Source organism: Podarcis bocagei (genome assembly GCF_964188305.1).
Source record: "Podarcis bocagei genome assembly, chromosome: 2".
NCBI classification, from domain to species: domain Eukaryota; kingdom Metazoa; phylum Chordata; class Lepidosauria; order Squamata; family Lacertidae; genus Podarcis; species Podarcis bocagei.
Window position 1 is genome coordinate 55,368,818 of NC_138126.1, and position 19,871 is coordinate 55,388,688.

The window sequence follows — 19,871 nt, forward strand, 5'->3', positions numbered from 1 at the left end:
AAATTAACTCGTACTGAAATCTATTGGACAGGCTTTTGGATAAAACATGCCAAGAATCAGGCTGCAAAGTTTACAATAAGTAGTATATTTTTAATATTACTATTTTACTTAAATTGAATAGGAAACAGCATGACAACATTAAAGGTTTCAATCTAGCATTTTTATGGACACCATTTAGAATTTTTAAATTCTCAACTTCCTGTTTATATGAACAGCACATTAAATCTATAGTCAAGATAGCCACTTTTATACAGTCCCATCATTAGTTATTCAATCATGATTAAACACATTTTGCATTATATGGATTCAGCAAAGTTACAGTACTCAAGATGTAATATGGAATACAAGGTCAGCATACGATGACAGTGATCCAGTGGCTGTGGTGTACACACACAGCTCTGTGCACACAGGGGCTACTCCTTTTTCCTCTGTAAACTAAGTTTGGTATGCTACACATGTTTGGAATTCCTGTCCATTCATTTAAAAAAATCCCTTTGCAACAGTGTACTAGGCCCCTATGACTGCAGGTCTTTTAACTGCGTCCCAAACTGCCAGCTTGAGTAATTATTTTTACAGTATATAACAATGGTGTATTTGTACTGGCCTGCAGAGAATTTTATCATTCCTTTAAAAAGAAAAAAGAAAAAAAGTTATAGGATTTCTACATTGTTAATATTTAGCATACATACACCTTTGTTACCAACAGAATATATAGTTTTCAGGAGAAACTACATGAATAAATACTAAAGGCTTTGAGGCTTGTAAGTGTATGGTATCAATCTTGCCTTTCAGCTTACTACAAAGATATACATATTATCTAACCTGACCTGATGTATTTTACCAACAAATTAATACTACAGTACCTTTTAAAATTTCTTCTTAGCCAGTTTAGTTTACTTTTGTTAACTTAAAAGTTCACAATTTCCCCTTGAAATCTGATAAATACCTTTACAGGATACGTTTGCAATACAGAAAAAAATATAGGTTAATCAAAAAATGTTTCAAAATTTTGCATTGTTTTCTGCTAAGAAAAAAATAGTTTATAAACATAGCTTAGACAACAATGATAGGAAACACCTAATGATAAGTTTCCGGTTTAGGGTTCAGGAGGCCTTTTATTCTGGAAGATATGTAAATTTAACATAAGAATAGAATTTTATGGGATTAGTATTTTATAAAGCAATTGGACAGTATTACATTAGTATTTTATAAAGCAATTGGACAGTATAAAGTTGTCCATCTTCAACAGATTTCAAGTATTATATTGCTGGTTTTAACATTGCAATTTGAATGACGTTTTGGATATACACCTTTATTTTCCATAATTTCCAATCTGCACACTGTTTCTATTTAATATGCAGCGAAATGTTCCAGGCTGGATATCCCAGTATTTAACAGGATTGTTGAATAAACTTATGCCACTATATAACGTCTTCTTCAGCCTTCCTCCTGTTGGGCAAAAATCATTCACTCCCACTTTTGAAATACTGTTAGAATGAAGAAAGACAACCTGTAAGAGGACAGAAAGAAAAAATAAATATTTGACATATCCCATGACTACATTAAATTGCATGTAAAGATTTGAAATATATGCTAATCCTAGGTAAAAGTGTATAGATTGCAGCCTTAGATATTTGCATCTAAAATTCAAAGGGGAAAGTGAGGTTTATATTGATTTATAGAAAAATACAGTGGTGCCCCACAAGACGAATGCCTCGCAAGACGAAAAACCCACTAGACGAAAGGGTTTTCCGTTTTTCGATGCGCTTCGCAAGACGAATTTCCCTATGGGCTTGCTTCGCAAAACGAAAAAGTCTTGCGAGTCTTGCGATTTTTTTCGCTCCCCCCCTTTTTCTAAGCCGCTAAGCCGCTAATAGCCTTTTAGCCGCTAAGACGCTAAGCCTTTAATAGCCGCTAAACCACTAATAGCGCTAATCCGCTAATAGTCGTGATTCGCAAGATGAAAAAAACGCTAGACGAAGAGACTCGCGGAATGGATTAATTTCGTCTTGCGAGGCACCACTGTATTCAATATACTTTTAATGTTTAATTTTTGATACTTCTTAGATATGCTTTTTGAGGACAAAAGGTAAAAATTGGGGGAAATTAGGTTGCCAGAGTCACTATGATAATGAAAACACAAGTCCAGATGTATCAGTGGTGATAGCTTTGGAATTAAAAGGGGGCGGATATGCCAGTTTGAGATGGGGAAAATGGAAGAGTTTGTAAACTTCCGTTCCTGATCATGTATCCATGTCAGGCAGTCAGGTAGGATTGCATTTACACTGGGACTTAACTCTTAGCTTTTGGTAATTGCTGCACATGAGTGCATACTTACATTAAACCCATGTCTTGACCGGTTTTTAAAATAAAAAACCATAAAATATACTTGGCTGGATCCAGATACCTATACACAGCTGGGGATAGGTGGAAACTGAAGTTCTCACCCTTCTCCCTGCCAGCACCTAGAGCCCCCTGAAAATGACATCCCCCCGAGAGTCAGAAGACCCTGCTAAGTGGGGGGTGAAGGGAGAGTGAAATTTGGGCATAGGCTCCTTTTTTGTGTAGAGCAGAAAGTTCTGCACTCTAGTCCACTCCTCTAAAGGTCCCATGCCACATGGGAAGTATTTTCTGGGAACTCTGAAGACTGGTGGCAGCAAGGAAGTTAGGTTTTCCTGCCCCCATCTGTGGGCTAAAACCTGAATCCAACACATTTTTTAAAAAACGTTTATTGTATAGATTGACAATACACTGAATAAGTAGCACAAAAATGTCAAGAGGATAAGATTTTAAAAGTCTGCTGCATTGTGTATTACCTGCAGATACTTCAGATCTGGAAAACCAGAAGGCACTTTTTTTAGTTTATTCTTCTCTAGATGGATTTCTCGTATATTTGGCATATTAGCAAAACTGCCATTTTCCACATCTTTGATTCTGTTGTTTCCTAGCCCCAACCTAAAGATAAATGTTAAAATAGAGTACCTGAGACAATATGGTTTAAGATAACACCAAGAAACCATTTAACATACTGTATAGAGAAATGAACATATAGAAACAGTGGTTAAGAAGTCTTGGCTTACTAGCCAAACCCATAATTTGGTTGCCAGTGACCTACCCTTCCCACGATCCTGTGCAGTGTACAGAGAATTTAGAGAAAAGTGGGGCACTTGCTATTGTACTCAAGTCTTCCAGAAAGAATAAGTGGTACCTTGATGCTGATACCTCTGGCAAAGAGAAACCCAATGAGAAAGTATACAAAAGTATGTTTCAGAACATTGTAGTGGACACTGACCATTCTCAGTTTTCATCATTAGTCTTTATTCTGTTAAGAGTCTATACTTAGCATCTGATTCAAATCTCATATTCAGTTGAAGCAAGAGCTAATTACAGAGGTAGAATTATATATAGGCTGTCTAATCTGATGCCTATAACAGAAGGAGTTCTAATAATTAATCATTCTGATAAATCAAGACATCCAGTTTTTTGAAAGGTCAGTGGGTTTTTCTAAGGCTTCTTCCACCCCCTCCCTCTCTATAGCAACTCTGCCTTCCTTATGCTGCTCCCTGGACAAACAAACACTGTCTTATTTTCAGCCAGCTGCTCTCTCTTTTGCAACAATGCTCATCTGGAAGTAATCCAAATCTCCACCTGACCTCATGTGCAACCTAAACTGGCAATTCTGTTTGAGATCGAAAGGCTTGGTTATGTACACAGGTTTCTTGACTTCTTTCTTTCAAACAACAGTCTCTGTACTCTGTGAACGTACTGTATAGCCCTCTGAACTGTAGCCATTGTCCTGAGTTTTCCTCACACACCCTCCCCGTTATTTTATTATTTTCTCAAGATAGGTAAACCTGTCTTCCTAAAATCAGTTGCACTGGGCACTGTCTTCTGAAATTACTTGGTGAAACAAATAATGAGAACTGCTATTCACCAGGTCTTTAATCTTACTTTTTTCTCTCAGTTGTGCTGAAGCTGTCTTTTACTCACCATACTTTGGCTCAAGTTCCCATTTGCTCTTCATATTTTTCAATTTAATTAAATTAAACAGCAAAACAAGTTCATGGTAAGTGCTCCCCCCCCCCCTTAGCAATAGCTCTTAAGGACTTTATGTGTGGTGAGTCTTACAAGATAAAGGCACTTTAGTTCAGAGACTGTAATATAATCACAATACTGTCCACATCTTAGTGAAGTAAAAAAAGCAAGGTTTAAATTAATTTGAGTGAAATAAATGGATTACACAGCCACGCTTCCTTAAGCAATGCCCATATAGAAGCTGAAATGGCTAAAGTGTTGCATGGAAATTTAACAGTTTGCTGTGACCTGTTGCTTGGACCATGACACCAGCTTTTTGACTATGTTAAATGCCACATGAATGAACAAAAGGACTGGCCCAGTTCCTACATAATTGATCAGATGCCAGGTACACTGAATCACTTGAGAAATGTTCCACCTTGAAGTGCCCTTATTTTTCTTTTAGGAAATATTGGTTGTTTCAATCACTGCACCATTCCTCATAGTTTTAAAAATGAGAAAATCCTAAAATGTTTACATAATATCAAATGTTTGGAAAGAATTTTCCATATTAAGTGTTACCTTTGAAGGTTTTTATAACGAATAAAATCCTCGAGTTCTATTGCAGAAATTTTGTTGCCATCTACATGAAGTTCCAATAGACTGGAAGGCAATCCTATTAGGGAGAGACACACATTGAGTGTTTAAGCTGGACACAAAGAGTTTCAAGAGGCAATGTATTAATTGTGTTGAGGAAAATAGTTTGTTCTATTTCATTTGCAGGACTTCTGCCTTTAGCATTAAGATGTTATTTTTAATGCAACTGATAGAAAAAGTCTCACTATTGTAAATAATATTGTGCAGAAATTTCTGCAATAAGTTTCTGGAATTTTTCTATGCTGTCATTCCCTTTCCTACTATTAGATAAAAGACCTAGGGCAAATTATTATTAGGGTGTTTTTTTAAAAAAAATCTTGTTCAATTTATTGCTTAAGTTTTAGACCTCAAAACTATAATCCGGGAGTAAACGTGATTGAACTGCATGGGACTTGCTTTTGAATAGGCATATATAGGCTTGTAGTGTTGAACAGCAATCCTGTGTACATTTTCCATGGACTGTTTTGGACACAGTGGGATTTACTTCTAAGTAGAAATGCATACTGTCAATTAATTAAAATAAGTGACTTAGAGAGCAATCCTAACCCCTAGATCTGCTGGCTAGAAGGGGTAAAATGGGGCAATAATACTTCTCCACATGGCGTGTGTGTGTGTGTGTGTGTGTGTGTGTGTGTGTGTGTGTGTGTGTAATATGCTCTGGAGGTCACATATACATCAGCAGAAAGATTTGATGGGGTAGACTCTGAAACAGAGGGTCAGAGGCAGTCTTGGAACTGCTGGGAGACGAAAATAAAAATAGGCACTCTTTCACCTCCTGACCTAACCACCATAAGCCAGCAGGGCTTTGCAAGTGTCCATCACTTCACCCAGCTAGGATTGCTGTATTTCCAATCTGAAGGTACGTTAGGGTGAGAGTGACAAGCCTAAGGTTACCCAGCATGGTAAATGGAAAATATATCTCCCTATATGTTGATTCTTGCCTGTTGAGATCTGTTCAAACCATATCCTATTTTGAAGAATCTGGGATGCAGGAATAGGGTTTCCTTAGTCCTAGGGTTATAAAGTATGTCTATGAGTGGCTTTACATGCATACAGGCATGACACTGCAGACAGCATTGTGCACCGTGGTGCCTTATAACCACATAACCCACTTATTCATAAGTGGCAAGGACACCACATCTAGTGTTATAGTGGACCTGCATATATTTGTGATATTTCAAATGTTACAATTTCACTATGTATCTTTTGCTAGACTTTTGAGTTTGCCCTAGTACTTCCTAAAATAGACAAAACCAGATACAGACATTGTGTGCAATTTCTCAGCAGCTGATGAGCAAGTTCATTTTTTTTCTAATAAAAATATGTGATAATCATCACCGCATGTAGGATTTTTCCAAAGGATGTAGGAGTTGCAATTTTATATTTGTCAAGGATATTATGATAGCATAGGCTATGGAAATTGTAAGCATAATAGTATCCTTGTTGTGTTCTTTTCATGCTGATCTGCAGAATAGCTTTCCAAGTTAAATCTAAGCAGCCACCCATACTTCAGAACTGTTGGCCTCTGTATTCAGGGAATAGCCAAAAGTTGTTTCTGTGGTGTGCTTTAAAATTAGAGATGGAAGGCATTTAGTACTTCTAGATTCCAAGAGCTTTCTGTTTATTATATTTAGTTATCATTTTTTGTGCAGTACCATGACCTCAAGCATGCTTCTAATTTTCATAGTGGCTTAGGAAAATATTAAATCTCCAGTGCTATTACTTCTGGCAACACTAGTATGAAAATACCAACTAATAGTTTTCTTTCCCTACTCTTTTTAGCATGCTAATATTTTTCTAGTGTATGTATTCATGTTTTTTCTGGTCATTTGTTGGTAAATTAAACAAAAATGTTTGTTCACACTTGTTTGCCTGCCAATGTTAATTTTTACTCAGAAGGGAGAATTAATGTTTTCTCATTAACATTTTCTTGCATTGTGACCCTGAGTTTAGTCAACAAAAAGTTAGTAACAGTTAGTTAGTAACTGGGAGTAAACATTGCTAAACTCAATGGGACTTACTTTGGGGTAAACATGCATAAGTTGTGCGGTTACTTGTGTTCATTCAGGAACTGGGAAGCAAAGAGGATTTCAATTCAGGCTGATTTCCTGTGTTTTATGGCATGTCATTAAAGGATGTCTTGCTTTCCCCAGGAGTTTTTATTTAGAAGGCAAATATTTCCCGAAAATGGTACAAGGAGCTAGTAGTTCTCTACCCTCACTAAGTTGTTATAACTAGTTTAGGAAATTATTTTCTGTAGAGTTCTATGAATTCCTTCAAGTTGTCATAATAATGTCAGAGAAGTTTGCCTCTTTAGTGACTACATAGTGAGTATGTATCCCTGGCTCATTACTAGATATCTCAACAGCAAAAGAGAACTCCTGGGACATCAGGACCCTGGGAAAGGTGGGAGGTTTTCTCCCTAGACCATCTCAAGAAGCGGTTGCTGAGGTTTCTTCCTTGCTTAAAGAGGAAGAGTAACATAAACAGACCATACTTCTTCATTGACTTCTCCTGAGAATATTGATTACTTCTTCCTGGAAGGTGGCCCAGCTCTGGGCATCATGCCTTCACCACTGTGCTAATCCTAGAGTCAGTGTACACTTCAAAAGGAGAATTCTGGCTCTTTAATAAGACTGACTGCCAGGATGGCCTTCAACAACATGTACCATTCTAAAAGAGTATTTCAGTTGTCAGCTGGCTTCAAACAAGCACTGGAGCAATGTTTCAGATTGCCTGCCGATTAGCCTTAGTTTTGCCTTAGTCTTGCCCCCAGTTCCCATAATACATTGCCCCAGGTTTTGATCCCAAGATAACAGCTATTTGCTGTTGCTTGTCCAACAAGACAGACAAGTCCTCTGTCTAGGACTTGGATACTCTACAGCTTTACCCTCTGCCACTGTGCAGTGACACCTCTATGAACCTGAGTCATGAAAGGAGATAATGTATTATCAGTTCATCTGTATTTCCAAATGATCAGGTTTCCTAGGTAGATAGTCATTAGAGTAGCTACAGTAGTGACCCTCAGGAAACACCTACTTCTGGGATTTCTCAGAATTTTAAGGCACTTAAGAAAAAAATGTACCATAGATTCCGGCGTATTAGGCGACCCCCCAAATTGGCAGCTGCAATTTGAGGGTTCGTCTTATAAGCCCAGTTGCCCAATACACTGGGCAGCAACAGGGGGCGGGCTCAGCTCCGTGCCAGGAGAAAGCCACCCGGCATGGAGCTCAGCCTCCTGCTCGCTGCTGCTGCTTCAGAAGCAGCAACAGGGGCGCGCTCAGGGAGAAAGCTGCCCGGCACGGAGCTGAGTCCTGAGTCTGCCGCCCGCTGCTGCTGCTTTGGAGCCGCCGCCACAGCAGCAGCGGGGGGCGGGCTCAGCTCCGTGCCACCCATACCTGGCGTATAAGGCGACCCCCGACTTTGGAGAAGATTTTCCGGGGTTCAAAAGTCGCCTTATATACCGGAATCTACGGTATATCCTTTAAATTTGTGCTTCCAAGTTTTTTGCTATCTGCCCAGGTATCTGCATATTTTGGCCGTTCTATGGGTGATCCTTGGTGTGTCCATAGGCTTCTGATGTTTATTATGCATTGTAATTAAAAAGTATATCACCACCATTATTTTTAATTCAATCAGCATAATACCAAATTCAAAATTAGAAAGCAATGTACATGAGAAAATGTAAGATAAAAAACCTGATTTATATAATAAAAAAGATCATACCTTTAGGAACAGAGTTTAATTTAGCTTCTGCAATTCTTATATGATAGACTGTCACACCTTCGAAGGCCCCAGGTTCTATTCCTTCATTATCAATAGGATTTGCGCTCATCTCTGCCAAAAGAATAACAGTTGTGGCTTGTGAGGCTGTAGTTTTTAAGACACCTTTCCTTGGTTGAGGCTTTTACAGCATTAAGAAATGAAAGAATGTCTTTAAACATGTGTAGCACGATTTTCTCCACTCAGAAATATAAATGTTCTCTTCATACTCATAGGTATGGGTAGTGGCTTCCATGTGAAGGCATGACTCCCAGACAAAGTTGAACTCCAATGTTTCTTGCTTAGAAATTAAGCCATGTCACATGGCAGAAATTCTTGAAGTCGTGCATTGTTTTTAAGGAGAATACAACCAAAAACCAAAGCAATGCACATCAAAGCTTCTAAAATGTCAGGGAACACTTGCTCCTAGTTGCATACAATTCTTTCAAAAACTTCAGTCAACCTTTCATAAAGCAAACATTTATCAAAGATGGAAACAATTAATTTCCACAAGATGTGATACTGACCAACTTACATGGCTTTAAAGGATTGGCCAAATTCAAGGAGAATAAGGTTGTCATTGGCTGCTAGGCTTGATGACTATATGCTATCTTACTCCTTGGAATTTGGAATAGACATGTAAGTCTGTTCACTAATTCTGTTGTTGGTGAAGTTCATTATGATGAGTTATGCAGCGCAACCTAGTGTTGGGGCAGAAAAGTGTCCAATAGAAATGTACCTCACTCTCAGGATTCAGTTTACTTTTCTTCCTAATTCGAGTAGTCAATGTCCTTTATACTCCCTGCAGTCTCTCCTCAAGATCATGACATATGCTATCTTACTCTTTGAAACTTCTGCATAGGCATGTAAATTTGCACCTTCAGTCTGCTTTTGTAGCCTTAAGCTGCAATCCCCTTAGGCAGTAGCATGCATCTGAATACCAGTTGTTTGCCCTTCCGCATGCTTGTGGATTTCCCATAGGCATCTGGTTGCCCACTGTAGGAAACAGGATGCTGGTCTAAATAGTACTTGTCTGTGGATCCAGCAGGGTTCTCCTTATGTTTTAATTGTCCATGTCACACAGACCAGTGTGAGAGTTTATTTTAAGCCAGGGCCCTCCAAAGCAGCATAATCTATTTTCAAAGCTATGGTTCAGTTCCAGTGTGGCATAATGGTTAGAGTGCTGGACTAGGACCTGGGAGGAGCAGGGTTTGAATCCTCACTCAGCCTTTAAGTTCACTGGGTGACCTTGAGCCAGTCACCATCTCTTAGCCCAACTTACCTCAAAGGGTTGTTGTGAGGATGAAATGGGGCAGGGAGGAGAACCATGTACACATTATTGAGATCCTTGGAAGATAAAAGTGGTATATAAATGTAATAAATAAAATAATGTTTGATTATGTACAGTGTGCCTCCCATCATGGAGTAAACAGAACCTATCTCCATATGACTGTGATAAGGAAGGGCACTTTCCTGGATTTAATTTTTTTTAAGGGATGGAGGAGATAGGGTGCCAGGGTGAAATCCACATTTTATTTTACCTGACAAACCTTTCCTCAAACATTATTACAAGAAAACAATGCAATATATCAGTTCCTCAGTTTGTTCTATTGGGAAATGGCAGAATCTTCCACAGTGAGGGTGGAATGCAGTTGTACTATCCCCTTACATTCAGTTTGTCGTATTTCTAAAATGTTTAAGTAACCTGGCAAGACACTTTTCTTTACCTTACTTGCCCAAAGTGAATCACCCCTCTAAAACATCTTATTTAAAGAATAAAAACAAACTAGTCATCTGAAACTTAGGAGCACCCACACTTAGGAATATGATCTCAGTATTTGTCATCCTGGTGCAGATGAGAGTTTGACCACTTAGGCATGTAACACAGAGCAGGAGAGCATAGTTGGAAAAACTCAACCAGCTGGGACAAAGTCTCATACACACAAATGCACACAGTTTGCTCAGATGGGGTAGGGATGTATGAGAGAACCATGCAGTAACTTGGGCTGCCTGCCTTGTTTCTGTGTGAACTGTAGCCAGACAAGAAATCATTCCCACACAATTCACTCCCATGTGCAGGTGATGGTTTGTTTTTTTCTCTGCCCTATAAAGCAACCATTCTGTTTGCATTTGCTGGGTAGAGTAGAAAATAACAGGCAGCCAAAAAGGAATCTGAATTCTACCTACAAAGCTTGGGCTAAGAAAAAATAATCTACTATTGGGAACCATTTGTTCAGCAGAAACCCCATGGCTGCATTTGGATGCAGACAGCTCTGTCTCAGCTCTGTTTCTGAGCCTTCCTTTCATCTAGGGCTCATTTAATCCCTGATTTCTATCACATTGCTGATGAATGAAATAATACTGTACTGTAGTTTGCTTCCCCCCTGGTGTTATGCAACAGCTTGATTTATAAAAAACACACTTACCTAACACATGTAAAGCCTTCATTCCTTTAAATGCTTCTTTGTGTATCTTTTTCACTTTATTATCATGAATTCTTATCTCAGCTAAACTCTTTGGCAGATTTGCTGGAATCTCAGTTAAGTGATTATGGGACAAGTAGAGGCGCCGCAACTTTTTTGTTGATTGAAAGGCTTTGGGATGGATCTTGGTTATTTTGTTGTTGTTCAGTGCAAGTGCCTAGGCAAAATGTGAAAATGTGAAGTTAGAATATTTATTTTATTTTACGTCTCACATTCAGAAGATGTCATATTTTTAAAAACTGCATATATGTATTTTGCACATTTGAATTCAAAAACACCATCTACGCGTCAGAAAGCTCCAAAATGAAACGTGTGTGTGTGTGTGTGTGTGTGTGTTTAGATTTGAAGAAGTAACAAGTAACAAGAGGGAATGAAATCAGTCAGGACTTAAGAATGGGAAATAAGAATTAACATTTAGTTTCACTTAGATGTACTGTCAAAACGTAAGCTGTATCCCAACTGTGTGTGATTGTGACAGAAGTCTTATGCCATGGATAGCTTTAGAGCTGAATTTTGCAAGATATTTTGGAACGGTCCCACAACTGCTGATGCTGCTTAGTGAAATTATGCAGGGCAGTGCTTTCCCAGAATCCTGGTTATGGTCCATATTGATTGTGGTACTTAAGATGGGAAAGGATCCAGTGTCTCTGGATCTGTACCACCCAACAGCCCTCCTGAACTATGACACCACAGTGTCTATCTCACTGTGCAGCTCTTAACAATTAGCTGGCAGATCCTGTAATTAGAACACTGAATGCTATACACCACAGTGGTAGCATTAAATGCCATGTAGCTCTGTTGTCGCTTGGTGTTTATAAAATATTTGACAGGGTGGAATGGCAATTCATTTGCCACCAAAGCAAATTCTATATCAAACTTCATGCACATCATGTCCTTGCTCTACTCCCAGTGTTACTCTCCCTCTCAAACGCAAGTTTGCGTGAATGGCTTAGTCTCATTCAAAGCAGGGGGACCAAAGATGGTGTCTACTGTCTCCCTTCCTTTTTTGCACTGGTGATAGAAAAATCACAACTTCTAAGTAAATTCCAGCAGAACTGGACATTAACTAACCTGAATCAGAACTTTGTGAATGCTCTCCCCCTTGAGCATCAGGTAAGACTTTAGAACATCACGTGGCTGAAACTTCAGTCAGGTGACCTAAGGTACCTTGGCATGATTATTCCCAAGAACTTGAGGCAGCTGAGGAAGAGGAACTTTGACCCTTTTCCTAGAGAATTGAAGGCTGAAATCTGTGCTTAGGGACAGACCTCTCTTGGTCTGGCAGAATTGCCACCCTAAAAATGTGTTTTCCCCCCATTTAGTTTCCTGATTCCAGTACCAATCTTAGACATTTGAAACAATAATCACAATTGCAAGAGCGCTTTGTAAAACATGTCCATCGCTGACATGTGTCTAGCATTTGCTCAATAAGGAATATAGCCCTTAGGCTGGAAAAAGTTTCCCAGTCCTGTTCAGTGAGATTTCAAAAAACATGTGTGCTAGTTTGATTTAAACAGAAGGCTGTATGTTGGCTAGGCACAATATTTTGCTACTGGTTGTCAGTAAACAACAGGGTTTTACATTAAGCTATGAAATGTTTATTTGTCTTAAAAGACTGTAGTCAATTTATTTATAATTCAAGTGCTAGGCTAAACAAAATGTATTTCTTATATGGCCAAGAACTTTCTGTTAGTTAGGCGTTCAACTGGCCATTCAGCTGGAATCCAAGATGCGGGAAAGTTTATACAAAAAATGTATGAGATTTTCTTTACTTCGGCATATGAAGACATCTGCACTCTGACATAAGGGGAGGAATTCAGCATGAGCTACAGCAGTCTTTCCGTCAGAGCAACAATTTCAGCTTGTCAGGCAGAACGATCCCCTCTCTCCTTCCCCTTTGTTCTGGGGGTTCTCCTGACACACACACACATACCCTGAGCCAATTTAAGGGGCACATAGTGGGAGAAGAGAGCATAAGCCCCATTGCACTAGTGAAAGTCCTTGCACAGGCTTCTACGGCAGGACTCATTAGGGGTGAATTCAGCCCAAGATCTGTCAGTTAATGGTGAACTGAAGGTTGTCTGTACAGTGGTACCTCGCAAGACGAAAAACGCGCAAGACGAAAGAGTTTTCCGTTTTTTGAGTCGTTCCGCAAGACGAATTTCCCTATGGGCTTGCTTCGCAAGACAAAACGTCTTGCGAGTTCTTGCGAGTTTGTTTCCTTTTTCTTAAAGCCGCTAAGCCGCTAATAGCCGCTAAGCCGCTAATAGCCGTGCTTCGCAAGACGAAAAAACCGCAAGACGAAGAGACTCGTGGAACGGATTAATTTCGTCTTGCGAGGCACCACTGTAGTTTAGGTAAACAATAAACCAGGAATATTGATCAACTTTGTGTATGGAAAGTGTTTTTTTCTGTGCTTTAGATAACAAATACAGTGGTACCTCGGGTTACAGACGCTTCAGGTTACATACGCTTCAGGTTACAGACTCTGCTAACCCAGAAATAATACCTGCTAACCCAGAAATAGCACTTTGCTTCAGGATGAGAACAGAAATTGTGTGGCGGTGGCGCAGCAGCAGCAGGAGGCCCCATTAGCTAAAGTGGGTTAAGAACAGTTTCAGGTTAAGAACGGACCTCCAGAACGAATTAAGTTCTTAGCCAGAGGTACCACTGTAACTGACTTTTCCCATAAGTGTTATTGGTCTTTTCTCACATTGCTTTCCATACATTTTATGTTAATGGCTGTCAGGGTAGAAAACATCAACTTGACATAAGATAGATTGCCATAGTCCTTGATAGAGACAAATACTAGGAATGCTAGAAAGCAGACTTACATGTAGCGATGTGAGTCCTTTAAGATCATTCTCCTTGACCTCTTTTATTTTGTTATTTTGAAGGTCTATCATGCGAGTATCAAAGGGAATATTCTTTGGTATTGAGGTCAAACCTATTAATTAGAAATAAAAAATAAATATTCATCTGCAAACAAAAGACCCTTTAATCTCCATTTGTTTGTATTATGCTGAAATGTTTGTTTCAGTTTTGCAATAATTTAAAATGTTTTGTAACCATTAATTCCAACTTTTGGGTATAGCCAATGTTACTCATAGTAGACCCATTGATATTGCTGGGTCTACTCTAAATATGAATTGGTTGGCTATCACCCCTTCCAACTATCAATAAAATCTAATGCTGATTGTGCCCCCTTCTCCTTTGTTTGAGTAACAGATGAAGCTATATTTAGAAACCTGGAATCAGGTTTCAGTTTATCAGAGAGTTCAACATGGGCAAGGTAGCATCCGATAAATTGAACAGATGAGATTCTACTGAACTCTTACAAAAAGACTGCTCTGGTGGCGTGGTTATGCTTTTTTAAAATGACTTTATATCTAATTAGGCATAAGATTAATCTAAAGCTATGCTAGAGATACACAAGAAAGTAACAGATAGCAAAGCAGTTCTTTCCATAGGCTTGTGTTTATTTTTGAGGTGTCCAAATAACCCTAATACCTTGGTGATGGCAGCTGTTGAAATAATTCTGGTTAACATATTAATTTACTGAATAGACTTTTATTGAACTCTGTTTCTGGGAAATACTCTTAGAGTTCATAGGCTCTAGAGAAAAAACTATTACCACCTCCAGATTGTGCCATTTTTAAAAAGTGTGTGGGTATTACAAATAAACAACATAGATCCAATGAAAATAAAGCACAGATTTATTCTTACCCAAATCTGAACAGTGTACAACTTTCAAGTAGCATTGACATCCAAAGGGACATACAGGAAATAAATCAAAGGGTATTATGGGTGCCCTAGTTGGAAAAAGAGAATTGTCATCATCTCTGTCATCGTCATCTTTGTCGTCGTCATCGTCGTCGTCGTCAAGGTCTTCCATATCCATGAGCATCATGTTCTTGAAGGTGAAGTATGAAGGACTTATAAAAGGCTTAGCAGAGCACAAAGCCAAGAGGAGGAGAAGCACATATTCTCTCATATCTTCAGAGAACACACTCCTAGTAAAAAATACAAGCTAGTTTGTAATTTGTTTATGCATTTCCTTTCTTTGTATGCTGTTGTCTGGAACTTCTTCTTAGAAGTTTGTACTTCCAATATGAAGTGTTTCACTGTTGCAGCCCATAAAAATGAATTTTCCTAGGATGTAAGTATTCTTTAATGGGGCCCATTTAGATGCTTTGATGAACTCATGGCCTCATAGCCTGGGTTTGAAAAGAAATACTACAAAGACTTTGAGTTTGCCCTAATGGCTTTAGAGAGTTTCAGCCAATGTGCACATAAAGTGGCTCAGATTTCATTCCTAGTTCTCAGGAACAACTCCTTGGACAGGGGATATTGACTGTATTGTGTTGCATTATTTGCACCTTAATATCCAATGTACCAACTTGCCAAACTTTGGTTTAGCAAGAACAAACAAGTGTTCAGTTATCCAGAACAAAAACTGAAGCCACTTTGCTCCTCCCTGGTCCTGCAGCTATCACTCTATCTAGGGCTATACATTACAGACAAACCCAGGTTTGTGGCTTGTCTTGCTACAACCAATGTTTGTTCTTATTTATTGCTTATGGCTTGTTTGTGGTAGGCAAATTGTGAGCTGGGTTATGGCTTACCTCAGGGTAGCCATGACTTAGCTCCAGATAGCACAGCACCAGCATGGCTGTGGCAGGAGCAACACAGCTGCATTTTTAACCCTGGGTTGCTCATACTTGTGTGCCATAGTTTGTCTTAATATTACATGAGAACAAGGCCAATATGACACTGTGAGGTGTAGAATTATTTGAGATTTGCAGCCAGTTATATAGTGCATGAAGATTAAAACTAGTGTATTGTTACTTGTCAGTACTGTATTAAATTGTCTGAAGAAGTCCAGGGCTCTTGCTGAATCAGTGAAGTGAAATCAACAAGGGAAGGGAACTTTATGAGCTACCGAAACTCTCATACTTCTCCATGAACTGCTTCCACTTGCCCCTCTGAGGGTGTGTACACAATTACACTCTCATTCTTTGGAATTTTGGAATTAACTCATTCAAGGAAATGACTATCTTATTGTTCCATATTCATAGCACTTGTAGCAATAAAGAATCTTGTGGCTTTTTAAAGGCTTTTTAAATTGCAACCTTCATTCCCAAAGTTTATTTTGTTGGATACAACTTTATTAAGAGATTTTTATAATGAATCCGTGAATACATTTCTCATCCCTCCCTCTCTGAAGGAACTATTCTGTTCCATTCTATATACTTAGGCACCCTCATAGCAAAACAGAGCAGCTTTCAATAATGTTTAAAACCAATCTCTTGGCCTGTATGACTTTCTTCTTACTGTGTGGTTCATAGTTGCACAGATAAGAAGTGCAAGCAATTAAATAAACAGACTATGTGCTTTCATTACTGTGGCCAGATTGTCTGAAAAGGTCCCCATACTTGAGGATGCACAAAGTTTTAACCAGAAAACATTCAGCACCTGATGCTGGGGGCAGGGACAGCAGCACTGCTACTTTGTTATATGGAGTTCCCTTCATATGTATGCTGTGTGAAGGAAACTTCTGTCCATCCCTGAAATTAAGGAAATCTCTCCTTCCTTGCTAATAAAACTCTGTGGCCTCTCTTACTATTGTTCAGTTTTCTCCTCAAGGCAATAATTTCTTCCCATTTCTCTTAGAGTAATTTCACGTATAATGAAGATGCAAACTCAGCTCTGCCACTGAGTGCACACTCAACAAGAAGCTATAGCCAGACACAATTCCCAATGAGTAAATCAGTATTTACCTTTTTAGGTGTATACTTAAAATATATAAAAATGTATTATGGTCTAAATGCTAAATGTGCATTATAATATGTATTCTGGCCCTAGCAGTATGAAAAACTCCAAACACAAATCTTGAATGGCTGGTGGAAATGCATTCCTTTGAACCAAGTGATTGGTGAGTGAAATAACACTGAAACCTAACTACTTTCTCAACATCTGTAATAGGAAAAAATACCCTGACCTCAGAGCTTTTGCATGCTGTTAAACTGTGCTGTTGACATACTGTCTTAACAGTAGGAAAAGTCCTAACTAAGCCCCTGGTCTTATGGGGAAAACTTCCTAAGTATTTTATTTTGGCACAGGAAATAATTATTTTAGAGAAGGTAGGGAAACATTGTTTCATGCTGCCAATTTGGCCAGAAGTATGTTGTAACTTCAATAATTAACTTTACATCAGAAAGTTGAGTTAGATTGATTTGAGACACTGGGGATATGTACTTCAAGTATATATGAAACATAGAAGAAGTTGGAATATGTTTTCTGTCTGACTTTTGCCAAATAATTCTCACTCTTGATTTGCTCTTGCTTTAACAATGTATGTATGCAGTTAAAAACTAAAGCTACAGGTTTATATGTACAAAGAAAAACCACAAAGGCAAATTAACTTTTATATGTGGAAAATCTGAGAAACTGAGAGCACAATTCTATGCTAAGAAGTAGATGTGGAACTTGTTTGTAGGCAAGTGCTGATAGGATTGCAGCCTAAGTGACTTTCACAAGATAGCAGCCTTACTATCAAGTCAATACCCTAAACTTTCTGATATGTTTCTTTCTGCATAAATGGCAGGGTGCAACACCAAGTATTAATATTTATAAATAAAATTACTCAATAGATTAGGATTAGAATACAGGTGCTTTTTCCACATTAATACTTGGTGCAGCAGTCAGTGCTCTTCCTTATATAGTATTTTTAAAATGCTGCCTGTCAGGATATTAGTAGGTAACTCATGTGCAATTATGCACAATTTAAGGTGCAGTCAAAATAATAAAAAGTACTAGGATGGAAAGCATCTCAATTATATTAAAATAACCAATTATAGAACAGAGTGTAAAAATAATTATTGGGTTGTATGCAAACATACAGTGAACACCATTTAGTTGTCTAGTGGCAAAATGTCAGTTGCATAATATTATAATATTTGGTACTTGTTTTCATGACAAAGCTGACACTGGAGTGTATTCTAAATGGCCAAAAGGCAGATTTTAAAAGTGCTAAAAAATTCCATTGTCTAGAGCAGGGTGCCCACACAACCTTGTCTCTAAATAATGTAAATCAGAAGCAAGAAAATGTTGTTTTTTTGTGAAGAGCCATGGGAAATTCTTGTGTTCGCTAGTAACCCCCAGTCATTGCTCTGCACAAAAACAGAAACCATAGAAGGAAAAGAGGAATCCTGAGCAGTGAGTTAGTTATAAACTTAGCATCTACTAACCTTTCATACATTCTCCCAGAGAAATTGATTCATTTTAAGCTCTTTTGTGTTTATAATATCTACAGCATAAAGCTGAAACATTGCAGAAATGTTTACTGTATAATATTGGAAGTCAAACATTTTTTAAATGCAGAGACTTGCTATGCCTTGGAGGGGAATTAAATATGTTCATCTGTTCAAAACATCAAAGAAGAGGCACTTTATACTGCTTCCATGTTTTTGTAAACAATTATTTGGCAGTGAGTTTCTTCCAGTTTGTTTTGCTTTTTTGGTAAATATCAGATTCTGAATGCCTGGAAACATTGCTAATTTTTTTAAAAAAAATCATTAAATGTCTATAAAACTGTATAGGATGCTATTTTTTCTCTCCTAGATAAATATAACTGTGCTATGGTAGACCAGTTCAAAAGGTACAGGTTTCCTGTTTTCCTTTCTTCATACAGTTCACAATATAAAAGCATTTCTACTACTGTGTACAATCATCTACTGTATCCTTTAAAATACTGAATAGTAGTCAATTAGCTTACATTAGTAATGATAAAAGCACACTGTTAAGTTACAATGAGAAAAGTTTTTTTTAAAAAAACAACCAAAAACTAAAACATACCTTTCTGATTTGTCAAGTTCTTCTAAAGATAAAAATCCACCTGAGAAGTTTATATCCAGTTCCTTACTGTATAGAACTCAGATTCAAGCCTGTAAAATGAACAATAAATAATAAAAGGGTAAAAAAAAATCACTTTAAAGTTCCCGTTCCTTCTGGCACTCTGGGTGATACTTGAATAAACTGCTTCTGTAGATTAGTCTATCTGAGCACTGAAGAATGATGTTAAGAAAACTTGTTACTACTCATGTGTTTTTCATCACTGCTTGTATCACAGCCAAAACTTCTAGCTTAATTCTAGACGTCTAAGCAGAAGATGTGGTTAAATTTGAAGCTTAATAATGCATGGCACAAAGCCAGTGCAAGCCCCATATGGTTCATTCAAACACCACACATTCCAGATACAGTGTCTCAAATAGTCAACCCCCTAAGGAGTACTCAGGTGTTTCTTCTTGTTCTAGAAATGGACCCATTCCTCAAGCTCCTCCCATCCCCCATCCACACGTTTATCAGCCTCCTCCCATCGGTCATCCAGCCACCCTGTTTGGAGCTCCTCCTCGATTTTCATTTCATCATCCTTACTTTTTACCTGGGCCCCATTATTTCCCATCAAGCACATGTCCATACAGTCGCCCACCATTTGGCTACGGAAACTTCCCCAGCTCCATGCCTGAATGTCTTGGCTTTTATGAAGACCAGTATCAAAAACATGAGGCGATGTTTTCTGCTCTGAATAGAGACTATCCTTTTAGAGAGTATCCTGATGAGCATACACATAGCGAAGACTCCCGTAGCTGCGAGAGCTTAGAAGGGACATCCTATTACAGCAGCCACAGTCAGACTGAAGAAGAATACTTAAATCCTATGCCACAGCTGGACATTGGGGCCCTTGAGAATGTTTTTACTGCAACCCCATCCACACCCTCTAGTGTACAGCAGGTCAATGTGACTGATAGTGATGACGAGGAAGAAGGAAAGGTGTTAAGAGATTTGTAATTTAAAAAACCCAAATGATAGTATCCAGCATAATTTTTTAAAGCATGAAATAAAACATGTTGGTCATATAACACTATTTTAGTGAGTGTGGTCAAGAAGACATAA

The 19,871-nt window shown here is 38.4% G+C and overlaps 2 protein-coding genes across 4 annotated transcripts in view; one reads left to right on the forward strand and one right to left on the reverse strand.

Annotated features, from left to right (window-relative positions):
* CENPP (centromere protein P) overlaps positions 1 to 19,871 on the forward strand; it is a 165,201-nt gene that overhangs the window by 66,653 nt on the left and 78,677 nt on the right. The window lies entirely within an intron of this gene.
* On the reverse strand, positions 1,197 to 19,137 carry ASPN (asporin). Its single transcript, XM_081177051.1, has 8 exons — positions 18,774 to 19,137; positions 14,643 to 14,929; positions 13,751 to 13,863; positions 10,860 to 11,073; positions 8,398 to 8,508; positions 4,597 to 4,690; positions 2,817 to 2,955; positions 1,197 to 1,510 (listed from the first exon to the last, which is right to left on the reverse strand). The coding sequence occupies exons 2-8, from the start codon at positions 14,908 to 14,910 to the stop codon at positions 1,313 to 1,315; spliced, it is 1,137 nt and encodes a 378-aa protein (XP_081033177.1). The 5' UTR covers positions 14,911 to 14,929; positions 18,774 to 19,137; the 3' UTR covers positions 1,197 to 1,312.